Source organism: Centruroides vittatus, unplaced genomic scaffold (assembly GCF_030686945.1).
Source record: "Centruroides vittatus isolate TY-2023 unplaced genomic scaffold, ASM3068694v2 contig_628, whole genome shotgun sequence".
Lineage (NCBI taxonomy): Eukaryota > Metazoa > Arthropoda > Arachnida > Scorpiones > Buthidae > Centruroides > Centruroides vittatus.
This window is the reverse complement of record NW_027122385.1, coordinates 6,737,329-6,758,972: the sequence shown is the minus strand read 5'-3', so window position 1 is coordinate 6,758,972 and position 21,644 is coordinate 6,737,329. Positions and strand designations below refer to the sequence as shown.

General features: G+C 40.5%; 1 protein-coding gene and 1 non-coding gene across 2 annotated transcripts; both read right to left on the bottom strand.

Annotated features, from left to right (window-relative positions):
* Window positions 1-3,362: 3,362 nt before the first annotated feature.
* LOC136979586 (U2 spliceosomal RNA) lies at window positions 3,363-3,552 on the bottom strand. Its single transcript, XR_010881406.1, has one exon. It is a non-coding gene; the product is annotated as a U2 spliceosomal RNA (small nuclear RNA).
* A 4,112-nt stretch (window positions 3,553-7,664) lies between these two features.
* LOC136979515 (uncharacterized) lies at window positions 7,665-8,096 on the bottom strand. Its single transcript, XM_067275522.1, has one exon. The coding sequence runs from the start codon at window positions 8,094-8,096 to the stop codon at window positions 7,665-7,667; it is 432 nt and encodes a 143-aa protein (XP_067131623.1).
* Between the last annotated feature and the right edge of the window lie 13,548 nt (window positions 8,097-21,644).

The window sequence follows — 21,644 nt, the reverse complement described above, 5'->3', positions numbered from 1 at the left end:
CAACACAGGAGTATCTGTCAAAGTTTGTAGTTAAGTAAAAAAGGCGCTTTCACAAAAACCACAATTCCAAATTCCAGTATAACACATCAAAGAACAAAATTGCCAATTACAAAAGTACAAACTAAACATATAACAGATTAATTATAACATTAAATTTCTGACAAAAACAGTTAATTTTATAAATATAAATTAATCATAACTTCTGTTCCCCACAAAAACAACAAAAAATATTTCCATAGAAGACAAGAACACAGTTAATTAGCATCACATCATAAAACTGGAAGTAAATAATTATTACAAAATCTTAAAATTAATAACACAACAGTGTTAGAAGCTAATGAATATAAACTAAAATATCAAAGTTTAACACTGAACAGTGAGTAAAACTATCAATAACAAATATAATAAACTATAAAGTAGTCAAAAGGCAACATTTAACACAAATAAAAAAAATACAATATTTACAATAAAACTCAAAGCACAACAATTATTTATCACAAAATTCAATAACACCATTAACTTCTTTCCAAATAACATCTGTTTTATCATAATATTTCATAAATTCAATTTCACTCATAGTTCCCATGTCACTTTTTATCTTATAGCCTGCTGCTTCTTTAATTATCTTTACAATTAATGTCGCATTCCAAATTTGCTTCTCAAAATATAATTTACACCTTGCCTTCCACAGAGTTCTTTTAACTAACGCAATCATCCAAATTAACATGTATCTGTTTTTATTTCTTAGTTGAAACTTTAAAAAATACTTGACATTCGTCCAGGTAATTCTACATTTCCATAGTTTATTGAACCAGAACCAGACCTGTTGTGCGATTCGACATTCGTAAAAGATATGCTCTATCGTCTCACGACGACCGCATCTTGAACAACGATAGTCTCGGACACGATGGTAGGTATATAAGTAATCTCTACACATGACAATATCCATTAAAATCTTCCAGGTAATTTCCAACCATTCGGGAGGGAGGTCAATGACCTGCTTTCAAACCAAATCCCAATTAATAGGGGAATTAATCATATTATTATTAATTTGTTCTCTATGAATACCATTATAGATATAAACCGGTCTTATTTTTGTTCTATTCTCAATTAGCCTCCCATTTTTATCAATAAAATCATTTAAAATTTTTCTCTAACATTTATACATCTTGTTATTACTTATTAAAAACGGGAAACATCCTTTCTCCCGAGTAATCCGCTTTGACATCGGTCCCAATATATATTGCACAACATAAAACAGCGGGTGATTTTTATTATATAAAGAATTACCCATATGCGCAACCTGTAGTGAGCACTCGAGGTCTTTTAAGTCCCCCACACTCCATCCTCCATTATTCCTTTTATTTCTCATAACTTTACGACTAAGCAGTTCAAAACTACTTATCCAAATATATTCGTAAATCAATTTTTCTATTTGTCTAATTTCAGCATTGTTAAAATTTGTAAAATAAAATATAAAACTCGCTATTATAATTTTGTTAGCAACCACGACGTGCTCTGGAAGATATAACCAATTACTTTTCCAAAAATCAATAATATTTTTAACTTTATTAATAATTTCTTCCATATTACTAGCTTTACTTTGAACACCGATCCACACACCGAGCACCTTCACGGTATCAACTTTAGTAATCGGTATATCACTGTCCATGGTCCCTACTAGATTAACTAATTTACTTTTATCTCTATTAATGCGCATACCGGTTAATTTACAAAAGTCATTTATCTTTTCACAGACCTTATTTAGGCTCACTTTATTTGTAATCAAAAAATTTACGTCATCGGCATGCGCGATAAATTTAATATTCATTTCCATGCCAGACACATGGATAGGATCGATTAACTTCTCACTTAAGACATACTTTAACAAAACATCGATGTAAATCGTAAACAACACCATAGAGCAGGGGCACCCTTGTCGTACCCCTGCTCTACAAACAATATCACTAGATACCTCATTATTAAGATAGATAAAGGTGCTCGGTGCGTGATATAAACGTTTAATCTGTTTAATTTCACCATTATTTAAACCAAATTTTTCTAAAATCCTCCAGAGCACGCCGCGGTTGACAGTATCAAATGCTTTCTGTACGTCCACCGAGAGGATGGAGAGCGGGGACTGCCGTTCTCTATAAATCTCTTCTAACAATCTTATAAACATTACATTATCATGAATACAACGGCCTGCAATACCGGCACTCTGAGTACTCACTATATAATTCTTAAATAGGCCTTCAAGTCTCTTAGCTAAAATACTACTAAAAATCTTGTAATCTAGATTTAAAAGAGTAATAGGTCTAAAATCTCCAACCCCTTTATCCACACTATTTTTTTTACTCAATAAAACCATTTTACCATAAGTAAAATCATTGCCAAAAAAGCTGTAATTATAAAGAGTATATAAAAATTCCATAAGAGAATCACTAAAAAACTTATAAAATTCTGCAGGAATTTCGTCCTGTCCGGGAGCTTTGCGGTTACAAAGTCCCTGTATTGCGTCACGTATCTCATCTTTTGTAATTTCTTTATCCACTATAATTTGTTCTTTTTCTTTTACAGGCAACAAACAGGAGGAAATTTTATCCCATATAACATAACACAACACAGGAGACACAGATAAACAAGGCTTGATCTTAGCCAATAAGGCAGAGAAGCGATAAAAATCAGATCAAAAGTGCTGACACACCAAGTATGGAGACGTCTTTTTCATTTCTAATGTCCTCCCGGGTGATGTCATAAGGTAGGGAGCAGTTATTGCGCAGGAAATCAGGCAAGGAGGAGAATGGTGAGATGCTAAAGGCTCCAGGAAGTCACTGGATAGCGCATTTGTAAGTGTAGATAGGTGCAAAATATTCCTTTCGACTATCAGTAGCCAGAGGGAGGATAACGCCCCAGGCGTTTGTCCTGGTACTGATGCAAGTCCGAGTGTATAATTGTTTCCCCCTTTCCGAAAAAGTTCCAAGCATGTGTATCTATTGTACGAAAACCGCCGATTCCGTTTCCGATTTTTTGCATAGCGAACATTTTGGAAAAAATTGGTTTTTTTGATTTTTTTGGAAAATAATTTTTTTTGCTCGCTCGTTGTTTATTTGTTAATCGCTGCACAGTGACGACTTGCCGCCATGTAGTATTACTTGTTTAATTTTGCCACATTAAATAAAATACAAGGGGTGTAAAAATAATTTTAATAAAAATATTTCAACTCTGTTCTTATCAGCTTGAGAAACATTACGTTGTTCCTGTGGTATAAGTGATGCAGGACATCATTTAAATTTTAAAGAAATAATTCTTTCTCTTCTTAATTTGTGTCTGTTGCTAATTTTTGTTATTTATTTCCCCCAAAGGGGTGGGCTATCCCGAGATGTAGTGCAATACTCAGGCAACCCGTGGCCGGGAGGGAACAAGCCCCCCGTTCCCCACCTGTTTTCAAAAATCAGTTGATATTTGGAAGGCCCCTGATGGAGGCCTTATCAGATATCAAGCTGATAAGAACAGATACTGTTCAATTAAAGTTTATTAATTTCTAAAGATTACAAGTCATCAAATATGCTTAACACGAGAGAATACATGGTACAAAATTGGTGATATACATAGGTCGTAACAATGCTCTATTGATCATAATACCCATAAATATTTACAGGATATTTACAAATGTACAAGGTTGGGTATTATGTTGACATATTACAAAGGCATACATGCGTAATTTAAGTAAATTTTTTTTTTTTTTATGTTAATGACTTATGTATCTGTTAATATACATAAGTACAAAGTCATAAAATTATGGCAGCTTGCCATGTGATGAAAGTACAATCATTACAATTGATAATTTCCAGTTATTATAAAGTTGCAAATACAGATAAAAAATATTTCAAAGTTAACACTAACAGTATTAATAAAATGCTTTTCACATAAATGGTGTTGCAGATGGCAAAAGTTCGGAGGCCAAGTGAAACAGAGGGGGACGGCTATGAAGAGATGAACAAGGTTAAGAGATATTGGTAGCGGTGGTATTAGATTGCGTAGAGACTGTACCGGTGGTGTAAAGATATAATTGTCATATATTTTCTTCCAAACTGTGTTTTCGGTATTGCGATACCTAAAGTTGTGGTCTCTTTCAGTGAAATTGCGGTGGTCGGCTTTTAGCTTGTAATTTGCTTCATCTCTTATTTTGTTGACGATAAGTGTAGCGTTTCACAGTTTTCTGTCAAAGACGAGAGCGCATCTCGCCTTTCACAAGATTCTTTTCGTAAGAGCAGTCATCCAGTTAATCATATAGTGGTTCTGATTTCTGACAGGAAAGCTGGTGTGATATTTGATGTTTTGCCAGTTGATACGAGTTTTAAAAATTTTGTTAAACCAATTCCACGTCTGTTTAGCTATATTACACTCCAGGAAAACGTGGATTATGGTCTCATTCCTCTTGCAGCTAGGGCATGAGGCACTTTTTAAATTTTGGTAAACATGAAGATAATCCCTGGTCATGACTATGTTTTGATGATTCTCCAGCTTAATTCTCTCCACTCAGCAGGGAGATTGTTGATGTTTCTCCATGTTTCATTCCAATTTATGGAATTGTCAGAAATATTGCTGTTGTAAGTTTGATTATAAATGTTTTTGTAGACAGTGCGTGGCTTAATTTTTTCACCAATGCGGTTGTCGTTTATAAGGGTGCTGATAGTTTCACACCACCTTTTAAATTTGTTGGAGTTGCACATGATGAATGGCTTATTATCGGGTAACATAGTGATGCGTTTGGCTACTGGGCCAAGAATGTAAGTGGATACATCGTAAAGTGGATGGTTATTCGACAGTAAGGAGTTGATGATATTAGCATTTTGAAGGGAGTGTTCAAAAGTTTTGGGATCCCATACCCTCCAACCTCCCTGATTGATTTCGTTTTTCATTATCTTTCTGTTGATGGGTTCTAATTTATTTTGCCATATATAGTTAAATATACTTTTTTCTGTTGCTTTGATTTCTTTTTTATTTAAGTTGGTAACATAAAGATTATATATAATTTTAGCAAATATTATTTTATTAGCAACTGTGATGCGATCGGGTAGATATAGCCAGATATTTTTCCAGGTAAGCAGTGATTCGTTCATTTTTTAATCATGTTTTGTACGTTGTTTTGGCCACTGTTTTTTCCATACCAGACTCCCAAGATCTTAATGCTGTTGACAGTTTTTATATTTATGTTTTCGCAAGTCATATTGCCATATATGTTAATTATTTTACTTTTATTCTCATTTATTTTCATGCCTGTTAGTTTACTGAAAGTACTTATTTTTTCCATGACTTTATTAAGTGCAACTGTGTCCATGATTATAAAATTGATGTCGTCGGCATGAGCCACATATTTAACAGTTCTGGTAGAACCAGGAATATGAAGCGGAGTGATGAGGTTATCTTTCATTATCATATTTAAAGAGACTCTATATAAATTGTGAATAGGGCCATCGAACAAGGGCAACCTTGTCTTACGCCGGCGTGACAGTCCACAGAATCTGATTCATTTTCTTTTATTTCAATTTTTGTAGTAGGTGTTTGGTACAAGAGCTTTATTTTATTTATCTCGTCGGTGTTAAGGCCAAATGATTCGAGTATTTTCCAGGATACCTGTCTGTTGATGGTGTCAAACGCTTTTTCCACGTCAATTGAATGGATGGATATTGGATTTTTTTTTTTTTTAACTCTTTCCGCCCTGTGGGCACTAAGAGGGCCTCTTTCAGAAGACCCATTATGGGTTCGGCCAGGCCCACAATGGGGCGACTGGGTGGTGAGGGACGGGGCCCGACATATCCGAACGGACCACCCCCCGAAAAATTCCTGGGGATTATTCGACCCGTTCAGATTCGATCCCGGGTCCCCCAGAGCGGTAGGCTACCACCTTGACCGCTCGGCCATCCGGCCACTTTGGAATTTTTCTTATGGTATATATGTCCTTGATCAGATTTATGAGCATGATATTGTCCTGTATGGTGCGGCCTTTGATGCCTGCACTTTGTGTACAACCAATGTGGTTACTGAATATTGCTTCGAGTCTTTTTGCAAGGATGATACTGTATATTTTGTAGTCCATATTCAGGAGAGTTATTGGTCTGTAGTCACCAACATGTCCACCGTTATTATCTTTTTTATTTGAGTATCATTTTTTCCTTATTGAAGCTGTTGTCGAAGGAATTGGAGTTATACAGATTATAAAGGATTTCAGTGAAGTCCTCCTTGAAAAAGCGGTAAATTTCAGCAGGAAGGCCATCAGTGCCTGGAGCTTTTCTGATGTGTAAATTATCGATGGCTTTACTGATTTCCTCTTTAGATATGCTGTTATTAATTATGTTGTTGTTTTTATCTTTCACAGGACTGATATGCTTTTTGATTTCTTCTCAGTAATTCCAATTAGTTTGGGGTTTTTTATATGATTGCATATAAAATTTATGAAAATCTTTTAGAATAGTTTTTGTGTTACTGATGGGAGTGTTGTTGATGATTAGACTATCAATATTTATAGATTCTTTTATCTTAACATTGCTTTTAAAGATTTGGTCTTCTGCTTGTCTTTTAATACCTAATTTGTTAATCTTGTAGTTTATATAGTTACTTTTTATTTTACTGTAAATTTCAGTAGAAATTTTATTCTCAGTATCCTTAATGCCAGATATGTCTTGGTTGGTGATTTTTTGACTAAGTTCTCTTTGTAACTTTTTGTTTTGTTGAATTTCTCTTTTTTAATTATTTGCCAGGTGAGTTCAATGACTTTACTTATATCTTTCTTGACTTTTTGCCATTGACTCCTGTTAGAATTAGTTTTATTTTTGTCGAGAATGAGTTTGATCTCTGTTTGGAAGAACTGGTTGGTGAGAAAGTCATCAGTGACCTTTATTTTACTTCTCCTTATTTTGTTATTTGTGCCATTGGTGCTGATGTTTATATTGATCATTTTGTGATCGGAGACCTTGACATTGTTGTTGAGTAAAAAGTGGTGTTGATGTTGTTAATTATACTAATACTGTTATGTAAATAGATCCTGTCTAATCGTTCCCAGGTCCCATTACCCTCCCAGGTATACACTGGATGGTTAGGGTAGATAAAACGATAAGCATCCGTAAGTTGATATTCATTAATAATATTACTGAGAATTTTTCTGGATCCATCGGGCCACATTTGAGTGTTTTTATCAAGTGGATCGAGAATGCAGTTAAAATCACCTACTATAATAGTGTCCCTTCGACCCACTAAATATTTAGGAAGTTCTCGAAAGAGATTCTTTCTATCAGAGAGTTGAGGGGGAGCATAAATATTGACAATTCTGAGCAGGTTATTTTTATAGTAGACATCGACACAAAGCAGCCTCCCATTACAGTCTGTTTTAAAGTCATTGACTTTAATCTTCTTGTGGATCATGGTGATTACACCAGATCCTCTTCTAGGGGCAAATGACACAAATATTAAACATAGTATAAAGTTTGCGCAGTTTTTTGAGATCAATGAAGTCATAGTGATTAGTGTCTTGAATGAGAAGAATATCTGTCTTGTTAGTGAAAACAAAATTTAAAAGATAGATTTGCTTGGATATGTCTCTAAAGCCAGAAATATTTATAGATTTTAAGTTTAGTCGCGAATTTAATTATGGTTATTTTGAGCTAAATTTCTTTTGCTTTTTTTGTTTTCTTTTTTTCAACTTTAGTAATAACTTTTTCAACTTTTTCTATGATTTCCTTTCCTGTTAGACTAGCGTCTAGGCTTATCGATAAAATTTTTTCCCTAACACATGCGGCTTCTTTTTGATCCTCTATTGTTTTCTCTATACTATTGTTTTTATTGTCCTCTTTGTTTTCTATTGTTTCGTTACCCTTTAATTTTCTTCCTTCCCAAGTTTCAGAGTTTGTGTCCCCCTTATTTTGATTTAATTTTTCTTCACCCTTTTCTATTTTATATTTTGTTTCTTTGCTATTCTCTTTTTCGCTCTCTGACACCTGAACGTTTTCTATTTCTATATTTTCGTTTTCCTGTATATAAGTTTCAGCTTTCTCCTCTCTAGATTTTATTCTTTCTAAACTTCTTTCGCGTCTCATTATATTGCTTTTGTTTCTTCCCCCTTTTCTACAAATCTCAGAAAATGTTGGGTCTGGACATTTGTCCTGTCTATTGTGTATCTGGTTACAATTGTAGCAATAGGGGCAATCCCTTATCGAATGGCCCGGGTTTTTACACCTATGGCACAGCTTGACATTGCAATCTTTGATCTCATGATGTAAACTACCACACTGCCAACATTGCTTTTTTACCATTAAAATAAAGCTCAACCTTGTCCCCAAGTAACTCGATAGAGTTAGGCAATAATTTTCTAGTTTCGATAATAACACGGTAAGTACCAGTCTTAAATTTTCTGCCGTTTACAGTAACTGTATGTTCCATAACTTTTACAATTTTCCCGTATTTAGCTAAAGCATTGCTGACTATCATTTTGTCGACTTCGTTTGGGACATATCTAATAGTGACCATAAGTCGGTCCTTCTCTACACTTTCACAAATATAACTATTATTGCCTACCTAGATATTATGGCCAATTAGTTTCTCCTTGGCCTCCACTGTAGTAAGTCCAATGTCCACAATATTGTTCGGTTTAAAACAGACTTGTTCAATTTCTCCTAGTGGTTTGGTAATGTTCTCGCAGGCTTCCACAATGTCTTGAATCTGCAGACGTTCCTTCACTACGATTCTTATAGACCGAATGGTAGTATACTTCTTTATTCTTTCATCCATTAGATCTTGATGATCTTGGTTGTCCAGGATTTGCTCGTCATCATCAGCAACAACACAAAAGTCATCGGTACATGGTTCTTCCTCAAAGCATCCATTGCTATGATCGCATCGGGTGGTTCTTGGGTCACCTGTGTGTAGCTGGTGGATGGTTGAGTGCCATCCATCATAGCAGAGTACGCGGGTTCAACACACAAAAAATGTTGTTAGCACAAAAGGTGTCCAAATGAGATTCACACACACACAAGCACAGAGGTATCCAACAGAATAGCACACAGATGGTGAACACAATACTGGTAGGTCGGTATCCACAAGTGGTTCAGGGTATCCATAAGTAATCCAAAGTATCCAAAGGTAATCCAAACAAGATGACACACACAATAAGAGAAATCACAGGCTAAGCAACCGCACCGGGCTAAGACCAAATGTGTAAAAAGAAGAACAGAGGAAGTGTTGGCCCTAGAGTGGAGGAAAGCAAGGAGTAGGGGGAACCAAAGGTCTACCACCCCAAGAGGGGAAAGGGGGCACAGAAAAGAAGTCACAAGACCAGCGAATACACAATGTATTTCAACTGTGCAGGCCAGTCAAGCGACGAAAAGAGAAGAATTTAGAAAAGGCAAGAAACTGAAAAAATACTTACCAGGGGGCTGAAAATAAGCGAACAGATACTGTGGTTTTAAAGTTTTGAGCAGCACCACCCCTATGGGAAAGGGGGAGCGAGGTGCCGTGCCACAAAAACCAACATCTCCCTACACTCGGATTTCAATACCGACCCACAGTGGTCGAGTAAGAGCACCATAATGAGTGAAGAGGGAAGATGCAGCTATATGTGAAAAACGAAAAACTTAACAAAAAATAAGAATCCTTAAACTTCTAACCACAGCATGTTAGCACAACCACGTACATAACTGGAACCAGGGGTAAGTAACACAAACAACAAAAAGAGCCAAAAAGCGGCAAACAACATGACATCCAAAAACTACAAAGGTAAGTTACAAAATACATTGTTAAATTTTCTCAATCACCAAACATCAAGGTAAGTACCATAACAATATTGTTAATCAAAACACAATGACCCAAAAACACAACTCAAAACAAAACATTAAGTAAAACCTCTGTCAGTTTACTTTTCTCTCCCGACCTGCTGCTAAAACATAACCAGGAGGCGGGCAGAGACAAGAACACAAGAAGCTAAAAAGCATCAAAAAAGCCATATATACAAAGCAAAAAAGCAGAACCTTAAAACACCAAGAAAACCTTAAAACGAACAACAAACCAAAAATCAAAAGTCACTTAAACAACACTCCAAAAACTTAAAAAACAATCAAATACTACTGATCTTCTGTAACGATCGCACCATTAAGGACCTTATAGGCAAAAAGACTTTTGTCACAACCTTTAAAACGTCTTATAAATTCTTTTTTCATATCTTTTTGTGCCGTTGGGTAGGGATGACATATAGACATACACATATATTTTATTTGAACACATTGTGTACAATGTATCTGGGTGCCACAACAAGTATAACCCAGTACAAACTCAAAACAATGAAACAAATTACAGATACAGTTGTTTAATTAACGCGTGACAAATGGAGTAAAGGAGGTTAGATACTAGAATAAAATTAGTTTGTAACAAAATATACAAAATGCAAAAGATTAGTTATATAGAAATAGTTACATAGAGATTGTTACAATAATTAAAACAAAAAGTATTGAGGGAAACTAAACACAAATAATTTAATACATAAGTATGTGGGTACCGAGGAGGGTCAACGAGGTCAGACCTCTGGTTAATGTCGGCAACAAGTCGGGGGGAGGGACTTGCCCACTTGTCAGAAATGGCTTAATTTGTCGGTAGGGATCCCGTAGGGACAGGACTGCTTTTTATCTGGTCGAGTGTAGGAGGGAAAGTGGAGTCGTGGTAAGACGATAAGCGAATATTCGAGCAAACAAGACACCATTTAACAGGATAACAACGATTTAATGGAAAACAAAATATACGTTACAAAAATCTGACATTAAAAGGGGTGACATATATATATAAGCTATATATCCCTATCACGCGACGAGAGAGAGAGAGAGTTCACATAAGTGGGTTCCATACCTCTGGGACAATCAGTAATTCAAATATGCTGTTTGTCACGATGATCGAATATTCCTTTCTAGGGAAGGGTCCGATGGCACTTGAGGCACAATAGTCAAATATATTCCGTAGGCACAAAGGGTAAGATCGCGACTCGATCTTAATCGATGAAAGACTCTCCACCGGGGGAGGAAGGAAACATCTTATATATATCTTTTTGCTGGGAATTTTGGTCACGTGCAGGTGCTTAGGCCATAGGTGTTCCCGGGATTGGAAACAATACGGCGAATTCGGGCGCTAACTATAAACTTAAGTTGCAAGATGATCTGTACTCAGCGTAAGAACAATGGATAGTTGACAGTTATACGGCCGGGGACGCATATTTTCTTGTCCAGGGCCGTTTTTAGGCAGGATGTTTATATTCAAGACAGTTTTTGGCAGGATGTTTATAATAGAAGAATTTTCGATTCGATTTAGGGAATAATTTTAGTATAATTCGGATTATATTCGGATTATATCCGAATATAAAGGGGTAATTAATAATTCGGATATAATTTAGTAAAACTTTACGTTCAAGGGGATTCCAGATCTCACAAATACACATGCAGAAATTCAAACACAGTCACAGAGTGAATCTCAGGTAAAATAAAAATAACATTCACAGTAGAATAGATATGTATACAGATGTAGGTACAAATATACAGGCACTAAAAGTATGCGTATAGACAAGTACAGACACCAAAAACAAGCAGGGACACCAATTACAGAGTCGAGGAATGTGGACAGAATGGGAACTAATTGTAGACACTTACAGTAGTCCTTACAAAATAATTATTAATAAGTGTCATGAAGGCTTCATATGTATCTTTGTTGTCGAAGATTTTATCGCAGTCAATTGGCCATGTGCCACCATGTGCCTCGATGGTTGTCTTCAGTTGAAATCTTTCCAACTCCAACATGGGGCAGTCATAGATGTAATGTTGACTGCCATCCATTACCCCACAAATGGAGCAGTTGGGGTTAGGCTTGTTGATGAATCTTTTCAGGTATGAGTGGAAACTTCCATGGTTGGTCAGGAATTGGCTGATACGCTGGCCGGGCCTATACCAGCGAGAGTTAAGGAAATGCTCGATGTTAGGAATGAAGTCATGCATGGTGGGGTGGTTATAAGTATCCCAATCCTGCTGCCAGGATATAATCAGGTCCTTCCAGAGGATAGTCTTGATAGTTTTAATGGTCAGCTGATTGTAGGTGATAGGAAGATTACCATTTTCCCCTGCGGTTCTTGCCAGGGCATCTGCCCTTTCATTTCCGGGCGTACCCTGGTGTGCACGTGTCCAGAGTATGTGATAGGAATTGCTAGAATTATCAATAGTATCGTGAATTATGGTAGAGATGAGATGGTGAGATCTCTTCTTAAGTAGAGCGATGGACGATGCACTATCTGAGATGATGTCGATGCTCCTGTGCGTGAAGTTAGAGTCTGCCCAGGCGACTGCCATCTGGATGGCGATCATTTCTGCCTGTAAGACAGTACAGTCTGTCCCCAGCCTGTACTGCCCCGAGGCAATTTCATTATTGTTATGGTAGGCAACGTACCCACTGCCAACACTAGTGGTATTCTTGGACCCATCTGTGAAAATCTCAATGTCTGTGAAGTCAGACGGCAGAAAGTTGAGATTGTGGGGAGAAGAAGGATGTTTAGTATGGGCGAAATGTACGGCGCATTCGAGGTCTTGATGATAAATAGTGTTGCCGGTGGATTGTATGTTGTAGCCCCACCTAAGATGCCATATCTTTTCCTGTAGACTAATGCATTTGTCAATTGGAGCCTTTTTGGAAAGAACATGAAGAGCGGTATTGGATGTTGTTCTGTAGGCCCGAGAGATGTGGATAAGAGCGCTTCTTTGTGCTGCAATGAGCTTCCGTTTGATGTGTACCTTGCGGACAGCCCATCCCCAGCTGCCGCAAGCATAGGTGATAATAGGGACAAAGATATGGTTGTATATAATTTCCATTGCATCAGAAGCTAGGCCCCATCTTCTTCTTGCAAAGCCGGCAAAAGTATTAAAGATCCGGCCAGTTCTCTCCGCTATATATTCCGTGTGGGCAGTCCATAAGAGCCTGTGGTCGAGCACCACACCCAGATACCTGATATTCTTTTTAACAGTTACAGTATGGCCCCCCATTTTAATGGTGGGGACTCTCAAATATAGGTTGCGGTGTCCAGGTTTGTTAAAAACTATGCATCTAGTCTTCTGCACGTTGAAGTTTAGTTTATGTTCCTTACCCCACGTTAAAATATTATCCAGAATGCAAGTTCCGTTTTTCTCAATGTCTGCCCTAGAGCGGCATCCGAGGAGCACCATGGCATCATCTGCATATGCAGTTGTGTTGTGTTGCCCAAAATTCTGCACCAAAAAGTCATTGAAGATGATATCCCAAAGTATTGGGCCACATACAGAACCCTGAGGGCAGCCGCGAACAACGCTGCGGCTGATAGTGTGCCCTCCACACTGTAACGTGGCTGATCTGTCACAAAGGTAATCTTTTAGAATCTTGTAAATGTTTGCAGGACAATTCATATTCCTAAGATTCTGTAATATCAATGGCCACCATGCACTGTCAAACGCCTTTGCAATGTCCAGGCTGATGGCCAGGACATAATTATGATTGTCCAGGAGATGATTGACATTGCTGACGACTTCGTTAATGGCGTCGGCTGTAGATTTTTGGGGCGGAAGCCAAATTGGGAGCGATGGAGGATGGAGTTGTGCTCCAGGTGCCACAGAAGTCTGTTGTTTATCAGCCGCTCCAGGACCTTGCCGAGGACAGGCAGTAGGGATATGGGTCTGCTCTTGTCAGGATTGCCTGGCTTCGGGACAGGGACAATTCTTGCCAGCTTCCAGGTACCAGGGAAAATGCCGTGCCGGAGACAGACATTGTACAGATGGATGAGTTTGGTCGGGATGAGACTTCAGATAATTTTTGCGATCTCTGGTGTAATGTCATCATGTCCTGGAGATTTCCTATTTCTGAGGCTGGAGAAGGCATTGTCAATCTCATGTGGCATGAAGTCAGGATCGTTATCTGTATTGATGGGGGTGTCGTTGCTTTGGCGAATCTGGATATGGTTTGCAGAGTCCTGCTCTAGTGGATCCTCCAAGCAAAAACTGTCCATTTTTTGTTCAAGACATGAAAGAAGTCCTCCCCAGAGGTGTTGGAATAAAGAATTTGTGACTTTTTTAATTTACCTGTGCAAAATTTGGTAATGAAGCCCCATGGATTTCTGGAGGCAGTGGTGCAAAACTGCCTCCAGGACACCTGTTTTGCATTTTTTATTTCGGTTTTGTAATGATGGAGATGATCAAGGTACTGTTGCTTGTAATTGGACCGCTGGGGTTCGGAGTGGCATTTTTGGTAGGTCTTCCTTAGGCGGATGTGTTCCCTTCGTAAAATTGTCAGTTCAGGTGTCCACCATGGGACAGGCTTGCGTTTATTGGTATACCTTGGTATAAACTTTTTGCAGGCAGTTTCTATGATGTTAATATTGTGCTCAATGCGACTGCAGGCTATATTGGGATCATCATGATCACAATCAGAAAGGTTATAGTCAAGGAAAGAACGTAGATCAGTCTAGTTGGCAAGATTTAAATTATATTTAGAACGAGGATCATTGTTGATAAGGGAGGTGGTACCAATTTCAAAAGAGATGATAGCATGGTTGTCTATTGAGTCATCCAATACTTTCCAGTTGGTGATTGAAGGATAACAACTAGCAGAACAGGCTGTTACATCAATCCAGCTGTGACCCTGGCTTGATGTGAAGGTAGGTCGGGAATGGGGATTATTGAGGATGAGCAGACCATTACGGGCAAAAAAATCTTCGAGTAGGCGGCCACGGCGGTCCAAGCGTTCACCTCCCCAAGCAGGGGAGTGAGCATTAGTATCTCCAGCGACTATAAAGTAAACATCATTAAAGGTATTCATGATGCACTGGATATTGTTGAGGAGAATGTCAAAATCTAGGTCCTTTGGAGAATAGTAATTAATAACAATATATCTGTGATTATTGACGATGATTTCTGTACAACAGATGTATTGAGTACTTAAGATCCCATGATGGAGGAGAGAGAGGTTATGATTGACAACGATGGACACAGCCCAGGGGTAGTCGGTGGTGCCCCTGAGCGGTGTACAGTTGGTAGGGAGACAAGCCGGTTTATTTTTTATACAATATGGCTCCTGTAAAGTAATGAAGTCGTAGTTGTGCATGATACTATTGAGTATGGAAGTCGCGGCTATGCTTCTTCCAGCATTATACTGTAGAAAACTAATTTTGTTATGATTTTGTCTGGCCATAATCAGTTTGTCGTATTATGTTGGACTTTATTTTTTGGAAAATGTGGCAGGAGCCATCTCGAGCGTTGTGTTCGTGGTTGCCGACCTTCTCATGCTTGCAATTTATGCAGATGGGTTTTCTGTCTTTGTTTTCACACTCCCTAAAGGTGTGATCGCCAGCACAATGGCTGCAAGTTGCAGTGGATTGGCTACAGTTTGTAGTGGAATGGCCATATCTGCAGCAGCGGAAACACTGCAGGACAGGACAGAAGTCTGCAACCCTGCAGCGAGACCATTCAAAGCTGACTTTTCCAAGCATTAATAGTTGTTTTCGAATTTGAGGTGTTACCTCAATTATCCAATTTGTGAAGGCATTTCCTTTTTCCCCATGGCGAATTTTACTTTGAAAACCTCTCTAAAATGTTCTTCTGTAGAAATTCCGGCTACGGTATCATTTTGTTTAAAGATGAGCTGCACAAGCTCATCACTGGTGATTTGAGCAGGCACAGAATAGAGTATGATGTTTGGTAGTCGTTTTCTTGGTTGTTTTATTAATATTTCAGGAATTTTTTCCTCTATATGTTTTTGTAATTTAAGAGCATCTGCTGCCTTTTTCAGTTCAACGGCCAGGCCACCGTTACCAATGTTTCTGATCCTCTCTATACCTATATTTAATTGTGACGGTTTAATCCTTTCATAAATAAGTTTTCTTAGGTTGTTGCAACTTTTGTCATTGTTATTTTGGTACAGAAGTAAGACTTCAGTGCTTAATGTAGAAGTTTTCGGGGGTTTTATATTATTAATCTGATTTATGGTCTTCCCAGATTGGAGGATAGCACTGTACGTCAGTGGTTTCTCAGTGGGAGTGGAGTTAGTCTGTAATTACTCGTAATTGGTTTATTTCTCCAGAAATCTCCTTTAGTTGTCCTGTAGAGCTTCTTTGATTAAGCTTTTCAGAGATGTCTTCCACCTTCTTGTGGATCTCCTTGTTGCATTCTGTCAGGCCATCAATCTTGGTGATGATCTCTGCAAGTTTTTTACTGAGATCAGTAGAGTGGTAATCAGGTGTTAGTTTATTTCTGGGTGGCAGCAGGATGGGCAATGTTGGGGTCATGCCGGTAAGCAACGACTCGTTATGATTAGGGGACTGGGGTCTCTTACATATGGGAGTTCCCAGGGATGGAGGGACACACATGTCGTTGGTTATCTCTATTTCTGTAGGTTGCATATCAGGAGCATTCCCTCCCAGAGGAGAGGATGCACGGGCTGGGTCTTCTATTGTAGTAGCAGTAGAGACCTCATAAGGAAACTCTTTTCCCCTGCTCTGCCACCAGGCACTACAGGGTTCTAGAGACTATGCCTTAATCATGGGCCTTGGTCTCTTACCCGAAGGTAGTCACTGACTCTTTTTCTTTTAGTTGGGGCACCAAAGGCATCTCCTGGGCTGCCATCCGCCCTCATAGCCCCAACTCACTAACTTGGCATAACTTTTATGTTAGTGCGGTTTGCACCGCATAGATTTGCTCTGTCATGTATGTATTTATTTGTGCGGCCTTCGCCTTTGTCGCGACCGTGGGTTTGCACAGCCTTATATTAAAATATTCCCAAGCATCAATTAGGGCACCCTCCCCTACAAGAAGGAGGTACCCTGCCCAATGCGTCCATTGGGCTCATAGATCATGAAGATCTGAGACAGCACCTACTAAGCCACCGTCTTTAGAGCCGTCGGTGTATATTTCAACACCGATGCCTGTCGGTTCACCGACATCCCAGTCTAGTCCAATCCTATGGGCCGGATGGACTTTCAAAACGTCTGCCAAACGTCTCGGTCTGGCTGGGCACATCTGATTACAATGCTTTGCCTCGATGCCCTCCACAGTTGTCCTGTAGAAGGCCGCCTCTTGGCTGACGACCAAGGGCAACGGGAGCAGCCCGGCCAAGACCAGGGCCGCCTCCGTGGACACAGTTCCGTACGCTCTTGTGATCCGCAATGCAGCGGGTCTCTGAATCGAGAGCAGCGTCCTGCTCTGACAGACGTTGGCAGATTCCTTCCACCAAATACCACAGGCGTAGCAGACAACGCGCTCTACACTCATCTTATAGATGGATCGTAGCGCGTGCCCACTAAGGCCGTAATCCTGTCTCGCTAGTCTCGATAGTGCCGCTATCGTGAGGTTTGTCGTTTCTCGAACACTCCTCAGATGTGGCGTCCAGCATAGTGTCTGATCGATGATAACACCGAGGTACTTCAGCTCGCTCACCCTTTGGATGGGGTTACCCCGAATTCGGTATATTGGTCGGCGAGCCAACACACCGGTTCGGGCCACCGTCAGGGCCTCCGATTTCTCGGGGCTGAAGGAGAGCTTATTCAGTTCTCCCCAGCGAACGAGTCGTTCTATTGCTTCGTTGCCGTGGGTCTCCATCTCCTTACGGCTATGGCCGGCAACTACTAACAACAGATCGTCTGCGTAAGCCTGCAGCTGGACTTCGTCCGGTAGGACTTGCCTCAGCGCCGTGTCCGCTAGAACGTTCCAGAGCAATGGTCCGATACAGGATCCTTGGGGACAACCCCTCTCCAGTACCTTCTCGAAACTCATGCTGGGTGTATGGTAAACTACCGCGCGGTCGCTCAGGAAACTCCTGGAAAGCGATACGAGGTTGGTCGGCAGGTTCGCCTTCCGCAGTTCACCCACGATGGATGGCCACCAGACATTGTCAAACGCCCCCACTACGTCCATCGAGATGAGAGACGTGTGGAGACCCTGCTGGCGGTTCTGGTAAACCAGATTGACCGCCCGATGTAATGCTCTGCAGGTAGACAAGTCCGGCCGGAACCCATATTGTTGTGGGTGCAACAGCCCTCTCCGCTTAAGGTGGTAGTACACCCTGTCACTAAGGATTCTGTCAAGAACCTTCCCTAGGACTGGTAATAGGCTTATGGGCCTATAAGACTTAGGTTCGTTCTTCGGGCGCCTTCCCTTGCGAATGAACACAAGACGCGCCCGCTTCCACTGCACTGGGAAATGACCCAGGAGCAGACACTTCTGATACAGAGTACGGAGCAGGTTAGGACGTTCATGTTGCAGAACTTGTACCATTTCGGCCGTGATTCCGTCATCGCCAGGTGCCTTTCTCTTCCTTAGGTTGCCGATTGTGTGGGCCACCTCAGAGTCAGTTACCGGCTCTGTCGACACGACCTCAAGAACGGGCAACTCCGCATCTCTGCGAAGCCGCCGCTGTTCTTCAGTGTCCTCAGACTGCTCATCGCACGGAAAGTGCGAGCGGAGCAGTACCTCAATCGACTCCTCCTGTGAGGAGGTTAGGGTCCCGTCGGGCTTTTTGATGGGCCCCAAGACCGTACTACGCTTGAACTTGCCCACCACTAGCTTGTAGGGTAGACAGAACGGGTTTTCGTCACTAATTTCCTGACAGAAACTGAGCCATGAGGTCTTCTTAGCATCGTTCAACTTGTACTTGTACTCGGCGTTTGCCTGCTGGAACTCCAGTTTCCTGGTTGCTCGAAGGTCGCTATCTGTACAGCGTTGGAAACGTCGGCGGAGCGCCCTCGTACGCTTCCGTAGGACACTCAGTTCCTGGGTCCACCAGGGAACTGACCGGTGGTTGCTGGGCCTACCGTGCACGAGTGTGCGGTCTCCCGCTCCTCTGACTGCATTGGTAAGAGCGGCCACAGCTTCCTCCAGGTCCTCGACGCTCTCTACTGCTAAGATTTGCGGTTCGATGTCGGCCGTCTTTTTAGCGAGGCATTTGCTAAATCGATGGCGGTTTCCTTCAGTTAGCTTGTAGTGCTTGCTCGGCCACTGGGGCGAGCCACACCCCACCTCAAAAGAGATGAAACGGTGGTCACTACAGCTTTCAGCATCGATCGTTTCCCATTGCGAAGTTAGTCTCAGCATTGCTCCACTAACGATGGTAAGGTCAATCCAGCTTTCGCCCGAGGGAGAGGAGAAGGTAGCGATGCCGAACGGATCGTTCAGCACGTGCCAACCCCACCCCTCCACCGTTTCCTTCATCATGTTCCCGTCAGGATCATCCACTGGGGAGCCCCACAGCGAGTGCTTGGCGTTAAAATCACCGGCCAAGACTACTCTGCAGTGGAGCGGGACAACCCCTTCGAGTTCATTCAGAAGGACTCCCAGATTTAATGACGGTGGGCGGTAACTGGAGACCGCGACCCAAGTGCAGGTGGGCGACCGTATTTCTACGGCCACCACGAGTCGCGAGACGTGGATAGCAAAAGCTTCGACGTTCCTTCGTGTAAGAATAACTGCGGCACGACAGTCGTCCCCTTCATGAGCAAAAACGCTCCATTGTAGCGAGAGGTTGGTTGGTTGGTTCTATTTTTTGGCACAAGAGCCATACAGGCTATGCTGCGCCATGACAAATGGTAAAATTAAACAAAGCTAAATATATATATCACAAGGCGTCAATACAACACAAAAACACAAAAAAACAGAACAACACAAATATAAATATATAATAAATAAATAAATAAATAAATTAGTTCACTTAAATATCTCTATTAATTTTTATAACTTTCAAAAAGTTCAGTATCTTATCAAGATTTGGCCTCTGGCCCAAAATCTCTCTCAAAGTTGCATTTCCAAAATGCTGTCTGCGACTCTGGTCAAAAGCAACACAGTTGCAAAGTATATGTTTAACACTTAAAGTACAAATGCAATACTGGCATACTGGCTGGTCATCACCCTTCAAAAGGTATTGATGAGTAAGCCGAGTATGTCCAATTCTCAGGCGAGTAAGAATGACTTCAGATCTCCTATCATACTGTTTCTTGTGTGTCCAATTTTCTATTATAGGTTTGATCTCGTAAAGTTTATTGTGGACTTGTTCGTTCCACACATTTTGCCATCTCTCTGCTAGTCGTTTTTTAACAACCAGCTTCAAGTCACCTCCTTCAATGAACATTGTATGCTGAGAAGGACTTGCTGACTTTGCAGCTGCATCAGCTGCTTCATTCCCTTTTATACCTACATGGCCTGGGACCCAACGAAATTTTACAAAAATATTACTTGCAATAAGATGGCAAAACAGTTTGTGAATTTTAATCACTATAGAGTGAGAACTAGGTTCATGTGAGATCAAAGCCTGAAGTGCACTAACTGAGTCAGTGTAAATAACACAGCGACGATGACCTTTCCTAATTACATATTTTAAGGCTAAATAAATAGCCTGCACCTCTGCAGTAAAGATGGAAGAATTCGATGCGATTTGTTCTGCCACGATCTCATCCTGGCAGACAAAGGCTGAGCCAACGTAATCAACCGATTTCGATCCATCAGTATAAATAGGAATTAAATTCCTGTCGTAGTGTTGAATTTCTGCAAAGTGCTGCCTATAGATGTAGTCCGGGGTGGAATCCTTAGGAAACTGCTTTAAGCTAAAGTCAACATTAATCACAGGAGTTGACCAAGGTGATATATTATCGACCTCGACCTGTGAAATGTTGCTTGTGTCCAGGTCAATCGTGCTGCTTACATTCTCCATTCTAATGTCAAATGTAGGGACACAACTTGGGCGAGCTGTAAATAATCTTTTCAGCTGAGTATCTGATACTCTACAATAAACTGAAGGTTTAGCCAGAAATTTCTGTTTAATGTAATAGAACAAAGACAACTGCTCTCTCCTGAGAGATAGTGGAGGCTCATAAGCATCCACGTACAAACTTTGAACAGGAGAAGTTCGAAATGCACCAGTGCACAAACGCAATGCTTGATGGTGGATTGGATCCAGCATCCGAAGAGTAGATTCTCGCGCAGAGCCATAAACAACACATCCATAATCCAGCTTAGAGCGAACGAGGGCTCTATATATCCTGAGCATCGAACATTTGTCTGCTCCCCAGGATGAGCAGCATAATACCTTTAAAAGGTTCAGAGATTTTAAACATCTACTCTTCAAATTGCGCAAGTGTGGCAAGAACGTCAATTTATGGTCGAACACAACACCCAAAAATTTTGCTTCGTTGACCATTGGGATTTTAACCCCATTTAGGTGAATTTCAGGTTCCAGGTGCAAACCACGCCTTCGGCAAAAGTGGATGCACGAGGTCTTCTCTGCATTAAAAGTAAAACCATTGATCTTGGACCAACTGTCTATGCGATTTAGGGAGGTTTGCAGTTGTCTTTCAATAAAACTCATGTTAGTAGACTGACAGGAGATCTGAAAGTCATCCACATACAAAGAGTGTTTCACACTGGAAGGAAGACACTTAGCTATGCTATTAATTTTGATTAGGAACAGAGTCACACTCAGAATAGAACCTTGAGGAACACCCTCTTCTTGTGTGAAAGGCCTAGACAAAGTGTTGCCCATCCTAACTTGGAATCTTCGATTCTGCAAGAAGTTTTTTATAAAAATTGGCAGATTACCCCGCAGTCCAAATTCATGCAGATCGC

Excerpts from the sequence above, each read along its gene's own strand:
- LOC136979515 (XM_067275522.1), bottom strand. The coding sequence starts at position 8,096 with ATGAGACGCGAAAGAAGTTTAGAAAGAATAAAATCTAGAGAGGAGAAA.